Source organism: Oncorhynchus nerka, linkage group LG5, assembly GCF_034236695.1.
Source record: "Oncorhynchus nerka isolate Pitt River linkage group LG5, Oner_Uvic_2.0, whole genome shotgun sequence".
Lineage (NCBI taxonomy): Eukaryota > Metazoa > Chordata > Actinopteri > Salmoniformes > Salmonidae > Oncorhynchus > Oncorhynchus nerka.
This window is the reverse complement of record NC_088400.1, coordinates 42,345,662-42,357,961: the sequence shown is the minus strand read 5'-3', so window position 1 is coordinate 42,357,961 and position 12,300 is coordinate 42,345,662. Positions and strand designations below refer to the sequence as shown.

Genomic DNA, 12,300 nt, shown 5'->3' with positions numbered 1-12,300 from the left:
TGTAGTATCAAGACTGCCCAAATGTGCCTAATTTGTTTATTAATAACTTTTCTTATTCAAAATTGTGCACTCTCCTCAAACATTAGCATGGTATTATTTCACTGTAATAGCAACTGTAAATTGGCAGTGCAGTTAGATTAACAAGAATTTAAGCTTTCTGCCAATATCAGATATGTCTATGTCCTGGGAAAAGTACTTGTTACTTACAACCTCATGCTAATCGCATTAGCCTACGTTAGCTCAACCGTCCCGTGGAAGGGACACTGATCACAAAGCAAATTAAATCTAACCATACTTTATAAGTCATATCATCACTGATACTGTTCAGGTCTACAGTCGTTGCCAAAAGTTTTGAGATTGACACAAATATTAATTTCCTCAAAGTTGGTTGCTTCAGTGTCTTTAGATATTTTTGTCAGATGTTACTATGGAATACTGAAGTATAATTACAAGCATTTCATAAGTGTCAAAGGCTTTTATTGACAATTACATGAAGTTGATACAAAGAGTCAATATTTGCAGTGTTGACCCTTCTTTTTCAAGACCTCTGCAATCCGCCCTGGCATGCTGTCAATTAACTTCTGGGCCACATCCTGACTGATGGCAGTCCATTCTTGCATAATCAATGCTTGGAGTTTGTCAGAATGTGGGATTTTTGTTTGTCCTCCCGCCTCTTGAGAATTGACCACAAGTTCTCAATGGGATTAAGGTCTGGGGAGTTTCCTGGCCAGACTCAAAATATCGATGTTTTGTTCCCCGAGCCACTTAGTTATCACTTGGCAAGGTGCTCCATCATGCTGAAAAAGGCATTGTTTGTCACCCAACTGTTCCTGGATGGTTGGGAGAAGTTGCTCTCGGAGGATGTGTTGGTATGATTCTTCATTCATGGCTGTGTTCTTAGCCAAGTGAGTGAGCCCACTCTCTTGGCTGAGAAGCAACCCCACAGATGAATGACCTCCGGATGCTTTACAGTTGGCATGACACAGGACTGATGGTAGCGCTCACCTTGTCTTCTCCGGAAAAGCTTTTTTTCCGGATGCCCCAGACAATCAGAAAGGGGATTCATCAGAGAAAATTACTTTACCCTAGATGTCCAATCCCTGTACCTTTTGCAGAATATCAGTCTGTCCCTGATGTTTTTCCTGGAGAGAAGTGGCTTCTTTGCTGCCCTTCTTGACACCAGGCCATCCTCCAAAAGTGTTCACCTCACTGTGCGTGCAGATGCACTCACCTGCCTGCTGCCATTCCCAAGCAAACTCTCTACTCTCTATCCCGCAGCTGAATCAACTTTAGGAGACGGTCCTGGCGCTTGCTGGACTTTCTTGGGCACCCTGAAGCCTTCTTCACAACAATTGAACCGCTTTCCTTGATGTTCTTGGTGATTCGATAAATGGTTGATTTAGGTGCAATCTTACTGGCAGCAATATCCTTGCCTGTGAAGCCCTTTTTGTGCAAAGCAATGATGACGGCACATATTTCCTTGCAGTTATGTAACCGCTATCGCCCTCTTCGTCTGAGGAGGAGTAAGGATCGGCCCAAAGTGCAGCGTGGTAAGTGTCCATGATGATTTTAATTAAAGAAAGCACTGAACACTGAATCAAAACAATAAACGAATACGTGAATTTACAAAACCGAAACAGTACCGTGTGGCCCAAACACTCACACGGAAACAAACACCCACCAACCAAAAGTGAAACCCAGGCTACCTAAGTATGATTCTCAATCAGAGACAACTAACAACAGCTGCCTCTGATTGAGAACCATACTAGGCCGAAGTCAACAATTAATATGTTGGATACATGTCTTCATCTCAACCAAAAATCTAAGCTAAAGAATAGTACTAAATCAAACTTTGAATAAAGTGCATTTACCTTTTTGATTTGATTTAGTCCTATTCTTTGACTTGGATTTTTGGTTGAGATGGAGAAGTGAATCCAACATATACAGTGAGGGGGAAAAGTATTTGATCCCCTGCTGATTTTGTACTTTTGCCCACTGACAAAGAAATGATCAGTCTATCATTTTAATGGTAGGTTTATTTGAACAGTGAGAGACAGAATAACAACAACAAAAATCCTGAAATTTGCATGTCAAAAATGTTATAAATTGATTTGCATTTTAATGAGGGAAATAAGTATTTGACCCCCTCTCAATCAGAAAGATTTCTGGCTCCCAGGTGTCTTTTATACAGGTAACGAGCTGAGATTAGGAGCACACTCTTAAAGGGAGTGCGCCTAATCTCAACTTGTTACCTGTATAAAAGACACCTGTCCACAGAAGCAATCAATCAATCAGATTCCAAACTATCCACCATGGCCAAGACCAAAGAGCTCTCCAAGGATGTCAGGGGCAAGATTGTAGACCTACACAAGGCTGGAATGGGCTACAAGACCATCGACAAGCAGCATGGTGAGAAGGTGACAACAGTTGGTGCGATTATTCGCAAATGGAAGAAACACAAAATAACTGTCAATCTCCCTCGGCCTGGGGCTCCATGCAAGATCTCACCTTGTGGAGTTGTAATGATCATGAGAACGGTGAGGAATCAGCCCAGAACTACATGGGAGGATCTTGTCAATGATCTCAAGGCAGCTGGGACCATAGTCACCAAGAAAACAATTGGTAACACACTACGCCGTGAAGGACTGAAATCCTGCAATGCCCGCAATGTCCCCCTGCTCAAGAAAGCACATATACATGCCCCTCTGAATTTTGCCAATGAACATCTGAATGATTCAGAGGACAATTGGGTGAAAGTGTTGTGGTCAGATGAGACCCAAATGGAGCTCTTTGGCATCAACTCAACTCGCCGTGTTTGGAGGAGGAGGAATGCTGCCTATGACCCAAAGAACACCATCCCCACCGTCAAACATGGAGGTGGAAACATTATGCTTTGGGGGTGTTTTTCTCTCCTTTCCTCAGCCAGGGCATTGAAAATGGGCCGTGGATGGGTATTCCAGCATGACAATGACCCCAAAAACACAGCCAAGGCAACAAAGGAGTGGCTCAAGAAGAAGCACATTAAGGTCCTGGAGTGGCCTAGACAGTCTCCAGACCTTAATCCCATAGAAAATCTGTGGAGGAAGCTGACGGTTCGAGTTGCCAAACGTCAGCCTCGAAACTTTAATGACTTGGAGAAGATCTGCAAAGAGGAGTGGGACAAAATACCTCCTGAGATGTGTGCAAACCTGGTGGCCAACTACAAGAAATGTCTGAACTCTGGTATTGCCAACAAGGGTTTTGCCACCAAGTACTAAGTCATGTTTTGCAGAGGGGTCAAATACTTATTTCCCTCATTAAAATGCAAATCAATTTCTAACATTTGAAGTGTTTTTCTGGATTTTTTGTTGTTGTTATTCTGTCTCTCATTGTTCAAATAAACCCACCATTAAAATTATGACTGATCATTTCTTTGTCAGTGGGCAAACATACAAAATCAGCAGGGGATCAAATACTACCCCCCCTCACTGTAACAAATTATTCATTTTTAGATGAGCTGGATATTGAATTGTGTTTGGTATTCAACGCAACCAAATATTAACATTTGAAGGAGATGTATTTTCTGCTTGGATAGTTGTCTGCCACTGACAGACTGTCTTTAATTCTGGTTTGTCTACAAATTAATCATTTATATACCTCCATCACAACCAAAACTTAAAGAATCGGATTAAGCCAAGTGGCTCAGATGAAACTTTCCAATCATTGGATACAGAACATCTCCTTTAAATGTTGATATTTGGTGACACAAACACAATTCAACATGACTTTTATAATACAGTAAATAGCATGAAGTTAAGGCTATCTTACAAACTAATGTAACCGTATTTGTTTAACCTAATATGAGTAACACATCTATGACCACATTGAGGTTACTGTTACTAAATGTCTTCTGTGATCATAGAAAGCGTGCATGTTCAAGACAGCGTGCAAATGTCGCTGGTCTGTGGAGATCTTCACAATTGCTATAATAATCTGCGCAGAATCTCAACCAGCATCATCTGCATCATGTACTTCTAATGTCATCTCAACTGCAACCCAGGTCATTTGGTTCTGCTATTAGATGAAGCACAGTGATAACACATGAAGTTCTTGTATAAATACAACATCTACCATTGTATTTCCATTTGAACTTTGTTCTGCTTTTTAAATGGCTGAACGTGCACTAATAACACATTTAGATGACAACTAAACCAAAAATCCGACATGGTTTTTCCCATTGGAATTTGGTTGTGCTTTTAGATGATTTAAAAGCATAGTGATAACACATTGGGAATTCAACAAACTCATGGCTTTCTTTTTGAGTGGGTGAATAAAGGTTGAAATCTTATTGATCAACGTCTCAACCAAATACTACCAACATTTCCATGTTGAAATGACGTCGTTCGCCCTGTGGGTAACCAACAGAACTTCTGGGCGTGTCCCGATGGACTCATGGTAGTGCACGGCATTCTACATTAATAGTAGGAATTTGGTTATGGGGAATGACTCTTCCTCTGCACACATGATGCACAATAACAATAACAGGTAGCGGACAAAACCGTATGAATCAGGCCCCACATTTGCTCACAAATAAACACTCCCGAACTCAGAGGAAACGTTCCCAAACCAAAGGGTTCCTACAATATGTTCCTTTGTAAGTTAACATGAATGAAGAATATTGACTGAATACATTAGTACACAATGTTCCAGAAACTGACCATGTAAAAAAAAAAAACGCTCATCGTTTCATAGTTGACCGTTCAAACAAAGACTTCCTAGAATGTTTTTGGAGGGAACTAATGGGGCTTAGATGAACATTACCCCCTGGAAATGTTGTTTGTAGGGTACTGAGTGAAGTAAATAGGCCAGCACCTATGGTATTTGGTATCCTCATTCTATGCTATTTAACAAAGCTTGGTCGAGGTTTGCTGCACAGACTTGGGAGCGCAAATTAGACTTGAGTGGACAAAAGTGTATCTACTTTTGATACCAGAACAAATGACAACATACCCAGTCATTTACATCTGGTCATCAATAAGGGAGAAAGTACACCCAAAATCTTCTTGTTCATATGCTCGACACCTTGCGACTTGTGTGACCAGCTCGTCTTCAGTGATATTGTCCTTGTCCTTTGTCATTGGAGCAATGCCTGCCAAGACTAGAGGGACCTATTAGCTGTTTACGCTAAGATCAGGTGTTACTGTACTCACTAACATTAAGACAACTAACCAATCCATCAAACCGTTACTGTATTGCATATTGGATATGGCCATAGTTGTGATATTTGTTTGAATCAGACATTTTTTTAAAATGGTTTTATGTTTGTTTTTTACCATGCTCATTCTCAGAAGACCTCTCGGAAATTAAACAAACAGATGTGCAGAGATTCGTATTCCTGGGTGTAATCTTTTGAGGCTCTTGTCCAGCATATTTGGTTTCCTTGTTAGTTGAAAAATGATTTAATCTCCCATGTCTCCAAAGCTCTTTTTCTCCTGTCATTTGACATTTTGGAGAAAGGGATTCCCAAAATGACCCCAAGAGGAGCTAGAAACTAGATTTGGCCTCTAAATTTGGCCTCCATGGTATCTTTTGACAAGTAAACCACCCAGTACACCATGTTGAATGCGCCAAAGGACACCGGGAACAGGATGCGGGCATACTTGTCGATTTTACTGGTCCCACCCATACTGGCGGTGGTCGGCTGGGAGCATGGCGACTGCTTGGGCTCATTTTTGCCCATCAGCTGAATGTGCTCCAGTCTGGGTCCTAGAAGGTCCCGGAGCGAGGAGTCAGCGGTGGGCTGGCTCTGGTTGGCTAGTATTGTCATTGCTTTTTCAGTTGTGGGTGGAGCCAGGGGCGTGTTCATGGCAGACAGGGTCAAGGAGGAAGTGTTGGGTTGGCTGGCGGGGCCGGGGCTGGAGTGTGGTAGGATGATGGCGCCGCCAGTTGCCCCTTTGGATGAAGATGATTGGCCAGACTGGGGTTGTTTCCTGGTTACCCCTCTTGCCGCTGTTGTGCTGTTTGACTCGGCTTTCTGGCCATCTTGCTGGGACATATAGTTCATCCGTTTCCGCAGGTTACCATTGGTGTCAGGGTTATGCTGTGGAAAAATAATAAATAACCATCAACCCAAAACTGCAGTGATGTGAATGAATTGTGCACATAGTTCACTCATGTGCAACAACAAGCAAGTCCCTTGAAGTGGAGCAATTTGAATTCAAATGTGACCATTTTTCCTTGATTCTTTGTGATGAGGTACAATATGACAATTGTACTGAGCTGAGAAATATCAACTATGCAGAGCTATACCATGTTAACAGTCAGGCACCACTGATTCTAAGCCTTTCCTATGTGCCTGAATATGACTGGCCTACTTTATACCGCCGACACTCTTTAGTCTGCATACATACTGCACTGCGTGGTAGAATAGCCCAGCTCCCAGATGTTATTTGTGTAGGTTTTCACTCATCTCACACAAGCTTATGTCACAAAGTACTGTTCCATGGGGTGGCATGGCAGTACAGTAAAACATCAAAAGAGCTTATCTCCTGAGAGCTAGCATAGGTTTCAGCCCCAGAAGAGGGAGGTGCTGCACTATAGCCTCACCGGTGATAATTCCCCTACCGGAATGTGCTAACTGGCTAAGCATATTGCTTACTGTCTGAGAGATGTGAGGCGCAGTGCTGTGGACACTAGGCTAGGTTTGACATCACTATGGCTGGGAGGTAAAAGGTTTTAGATAAATCTGAGCCACATCAATACACACCGCGGGCCCTAATGCCGAGCTGATTTGCCCACTGTTAGCCGTGCGGGGCTGGAGCCACAGCTCTGTAGGAACAGAGTTATCTCCTGGCGCCAAGGCTTCTGAAACTTGTACAGATGTGCCCCAGCAGTGTTGCTGTGGCAACCTGCTAATCCATTGATGTGCAGTTGTTACTAAAACTGCATTCAGGCGCGATTACTCCGCACGAAGACTTGAGATCCACAGGGCACACTTTAAGCAGTCATCGGGCCATACAGGGGGAATGTATGGCTTTTTCCCGGTCAGTATCAGCCATCAATCAACAGCTGGACTGTGACATGAGAGAGTTAGCATGTCATTTCCCCTTAACTTAAGGATTGTGTTCATACTGCAGTAGAATGCAAATGCATGGAGTAATGAATTCAATGTAAAACATGTTTGATCAACCCCCATTACACGCGATTCTGTACAAATCCCCTTTCATGAGAACATGCTGTACGCAGTATGACGAGCAAAAACCAAAAACTTTGTCGGAGCCGTTCATTTTTTGGTAATACCAAAATGGCTCTTGCAAACATGCTTGCATCACATTGTAAATGTAGGTAACAAATGAAAATGGGACGAATATTCTACAACACGGGTCTTCAAAACCCTTATCTTCATGCTGAAGATTTTTTTTTTTAAATGATGAGAAAGCAAGCAAATGTAGGACGTTCAGAGCATATTTCATTTTTTAAAATTTGTATAATATTGCTAAGCCTCTGCGCTGGATTACAAATGGCGTGCATTGATCTAAGCAGACAGTTGTGCAGCTGTACTCTAAATGGGACAAACTTAACATGTATTCATCATTTACTATTCCTATTTGGCCTTCAGGAAGTGAATGTTTCTAGCTCGTGATATCACGGAGAGAGTGGGAGAGAAGGGAGAGAAGGCTGGCAGAGAGGGGTACAAAGAGAAAGAGAGGTACAAAGAGAACAAGAGAGGCACAAAGGGAGAGAGCCAGGAAAAGAGACCCTCCAAACATAATAAATGATCAATGCTAAAGTAACCTTCAGTTACTGTATTACTGTATTATATTTTAGTAAGTCCATTTATCCAATTTTGAGACTTGCAATGAATCTCCATTTGATGATCAGCATACAAATTAACGAAGGGGAATGAACAAGTGCATACTTCAGTCTCTGAAGTGGAAAAGGGTATAGGGAATGAGGATAGGTCTTAACACACCTGCAGAACTTCCTCCATATCCTTCACTTTCACTGGGGTTGTTTGGGGCGCCGGCGGGCATTTTGGCGGCTTCCTTTTCAGTCTCTCCATCTCTGCATTGGTGAAGTAGTTGACGGCAGCGAACTCGATGAGTGCGGAGAAGACAAAGGCGAAGCACACGGCAATGAACCAGTCCATGGCGGTGGCGTAGGAGACTTTGGGGAGGGAGTGGCGCGCGCTGATGCTTAACGTGGTCATGGTCAGGACCGTGGTGATGCCTGAAAATTTGAAAAAGTTTGTAACCTTGGCTGTAAATTGTAACCAAAATAATAGTTATGTCAACACACTCAAATATTACATACAGTACTAAAACAGTCGGTATAAACCTAACCGTCCTATTATATTAGCATTACTCAAACCATTCCTGGGGGACCCCCCCCCTTGGCTGTTCATTGTATTTAATCTATTCCAGGGCTAGCACACCTGATTCAACTTCTCATATAATCATCAATCCCTTGGCTAATTGAATCAGGTGTGCTAGTTCAGGGATACAACTACATAGAAAAAAATCGATTAAAATAATTTGTGGAAATCCAACACACTAATCAATGAATGGCGGCCTTAATATTTAACATGAAAAACAGGAAACTGAACGTTTCTGACACTAGAATGACCTGTAAACATCTGGTCGATGACCTATTGACCTTTGCTTCCTGTTTTTTATTTCCTAATGAGGTTGCCCAAGCGACCACCTCACATAGCATACCTACTTTCCCTCACCTCAAATTCCTTTTAAGACAATAACCAAATTGTCTCCACTCTGAGGATTATACCTTTACAATAACTGGGGAGTTATAGTAAACTTGCAGGTCATTTGGGATTATTAGCAAATAGCTGTAATCAGAGAAAATCCCCTTTATGTTAGAGATACAGAAACATAACTTCATCCTCCATCTCCAAAACTCTGCCTACCTACAGCATGCATATGTAAGTGTATGAGGCAGAGGAATTCCAAAGGTACAGTAGATATTATCTTTAATAAAAATGTCTCTTTCCTTGGATTAATTGGCAAGATCAGATGCACAATCGTTCCTGGAACAGATTAATGAGGTGTGACTGATGTAATCAGATGAGCTATAATCGTCAAATTAAGGGGTAATAGCAATGACGGCTTCTGTTGGAGTACAGTCTTCATTCCTCATCGTGTGACACCTTGTTTAGATTAGAACGCATGGCTTTGGAGTTGCTTGGATTAGGACAAAATGGGTCTTGCTTACATTATATTGGGAGTAGAAAATAAGTTCTAGTCTACACTTGTTGTGTATTGATGTTCTTTAGGGCACTGGTAACGCCCCGCCTGCTTACGTACATTGGAATGCTTGGAATGTTTTGTTCTGTGAAATGCATTAAACAATGCCCCCGTTAGTTTCTACTCCCATCTCATGTCCTGTCCTTATATTAGTTGTAGAAGTAATACAGTGTACTATAGAACACCGCTACTCTGTTCTGTAACTTCAATTAAAAATCCAATCAAATTGGATTAGTCACGTGCGCCGAATACAACAGGTGTAGACCTTACAGTGAAATGCTTACTCACGAGCCCTTGACCAACAATGCAGTTAAAAAAAAATACAGATAAGAATAAGAAATAAAAGTAACAAGTAATTAAAGAGCAGCAGTAAAATAACAATAGCAAGACTATATACAGGGGGCTACCGGTGAAGAGTCCATGTGCAGGGCACCAGTTGAGGTAATATGTACAGGTAGAGTTTATTAAAGTGACCATGCATAGGATGATAACAACAGAGAGCGGCAGCGGTGTAAAAGGAGGGGGGGCAATGGAAAAAGTCATTAGCCATTTGATTAGGTGTTCAGGAGTCTTATGGCTTGGGGGTAGAAGCTGTATAGAAGCCTCTTCGGTACCGCTTGCCGTGCAGTAGCAGAGAGAACAGTCTATGACTAGGTTGGCTGGAGTCTTTGACAATTTTTAGGGCCTTCCTCTGACTGCCTGGTATAGAGGTCCTGGGTGGCAGGAAGCTTGGCCACAATGATGTACTGGACCATTCGCACTACCCTCTGTATTGCCTTGCGGTCAGAGGCTGAGCAGATGCCACACCAGGCAGTGATGCAACCATGCTCTTGATGGTGCAGCTGTAGAACCCTTTAAGGATCGGAGGAGGACCCATGTCTCCTGAGGGGGAATAGGTTTTGTCATGCCCTCTTCATGACTGTCTTGGCTTGCTTGGACCATGTTAGTTTGTTGGTGATGTGGACACCAAGGACACTTGAAGCTCTCAACCTGCTCCACTACAGCTCCGTTGATGAGAATGGGGGCGTGCTCGGTCCTCATTTTCCCGTAGTCCACAATCATCTCCTTTGTCTTGATCACGTTGAGGGAGAGGTTGTTGTCCTGGCACCACATGGCCAGGTCTCTGACCTCCTCCCTATAGGCTGTCTCATTGTTGTCGTTGATCAGGCCTACCACTGTTGTGTCATCAGCAAATGTAATGATGGTGTTGGAGTCATGCCTGGCTGTGCAGTCATGAGTGAACAGGGAGTACAGGAGGGGACTGAGCACGCAACCCTGAGGGGCCCCTGTGTTGAGGATCAGCACGGTGGATGTGTTGTTACCTACCCTTACCACCTGGGGGTGGCCTGTCAGGAAGTCCCGGATCCAGTTGCAGAGGGAGGTGTTTAGTCCCAGGGTCCTTAGCTTATTGATGAGCTTTGAGGGCACTATGGTGTTGAATGCTGAGCTGTAGTCAATGAATAGCATTTTCACATAGGTGTTCATTTTGTCCAGGTGGGAAAGGGCAGTGTGGAGAGCAATAGCGATTGCATCATCTGTGGATCTGTTGGGGCGGTATGCAAATTGGAGTGGGTCTAGGGTTTCTGGGATAATGGTGTTGATGTGAGCCATGACCAGCCTTTCAAAGCACTTAATGGCTACAGACGTGAGAGCTACGGGTCGGTGGTCATTTAGGCAGGTTACCTTAGTGTTCTTGGGAACAGGGGCTATGGTTGTCTGCTTGAAACATGTTGGTATTACAGACTCGGACAGGGAGAGTTTGAAAATGTCAGTGAAGACACTTGACAGTTGGTCAGCGCATGCTCGCAGTACATATCCTGGTAATACATCTGTCCCTGCAGCCTTGTGAATGTTGACCTGTTTGAAGGTCTTACTCACATCAGTTGCGGAGAGCGTGATCACACAGTCTTCCGGAACAGCTGGTGTTGTCATGCATGTTTCAGTGTTATTTGCCCTGAAGCGAGCATAGAAGTAGTTTAGCTCGACTGGTATGCTTGTGTCACTGGGCATCTCTCGGCTGTGCTTCCCTTTGTAGTCTGTAATGGTAAGAAGCTCTGCCACATCCGATGAGCATCAGAGCCGGTGTAGTACGATTCAATCTTAGTCCTGTATTGACACTTTGCCTGTTTGATGGTTCGTCGGAGGGCATAGCGGGACTTCTTATAAGCTTCCGGGTTAGAGTCCCACTCCTTGAAAGTGGCAGCTCTAGCCTTTAGCTCAGTGTGGATGTTGTCTGTAATCCATGGTTTCTGGTTGGGGTATGCACGTACGGTCACTGTGGGGACAACATCATCAATGCACTTATTGATGAAGCCAATGACTGATGTGGTGTACTCCTCAATGCCATCAGAGGAATCCCGGAACATTTTCGAGTCTGTGCTAGCAAAACAGTCCTGTAGCTTAGCATCTGCTTCATCTGACCACTTTTTTGTTGATCGAGTCACTGGTGCTTCCTGCCTTAACCTTTGCTTGTTAGCAGTAATTAAAGGAAAAAATTATGGTCAGATTTGAAGGGCGAGGGAGAGCTTTGTATGTATGTGTCTCTGTGTGTGGAGTAAAGGTGGATTTTTTTCCCCTCTTGTTGCACATTTAGCATGCTGCTAGGACTTTTTGTAAAACGGATTTAAGTTTCGCTGCATTAAAGTCCCCGGCTACTAGGAGCAGCGCCACTGGGTGAGCATTTTCTTGTTTGCTTATGGCGGAATACAGCTCATTCAATGCGGTCTAAGTGCCAGCCTCAGTCTGTGGTTGTATGTAAACAGCTATGAAAACTACAGATCAAAACTCTCTCGGTAGATTGTGTGGTCTACAGCTTATCATGGCATACTCTACCTCAGGCGAGCAATAGCTTGAGACTTCCTTAGATATTGTGCACCAGCTGTTATTTACAAAATACATAGTCCGCTGCCCCTTGTCTTACCAGATGCCGCTGTTCTATCCTGCCGGTACAGTGTATAACCAGCCAGCTGTATGTTGATAATATCATCGTTCAGCCACGACTCCGTGAAGCATAAGATATAACAGTTTTGAATGTCCCGTTGGAAGTTTAGTCTTCCGTGTA

The 12,300-nt window shown here is 43.3% G+C and overlaps 1 protein-coding gene across 1 annotated transcript in view; it reads right to left on the bottom strand.

Annotated features, from left to right (window-relative positions):
* Positions 1 to 2,014: 2,014 nt before the first annotated feature.
* LOC115129931 (gamma-aminobutyric acid receptor subunit alpha-6-like) overlaps positions 2,015 to 12,300 on the bottom strand; it is a 30,979-nt gene continuing 20,693 nt past the window's right edge. Inside the window, exons 8-9 of the mRNA XM_029660732.2 lie at positions 7,952 to 8,208; positions 2,015 to 6,079 (exon numbers count right to left, since the gene is read on the bottom strand). Of these exons, the coding sequence (XP_029516592.1) occupies positions 5,531 to 6,079; positions 7,952 to 8,208 (806 nt within the window). The 3' untranslated portion in view covers positions 2,015 to 5,530. The remainder of the gene's footprint in view (positions 6,080 to 7,951; positions 8,209 to 12,300) is intronic.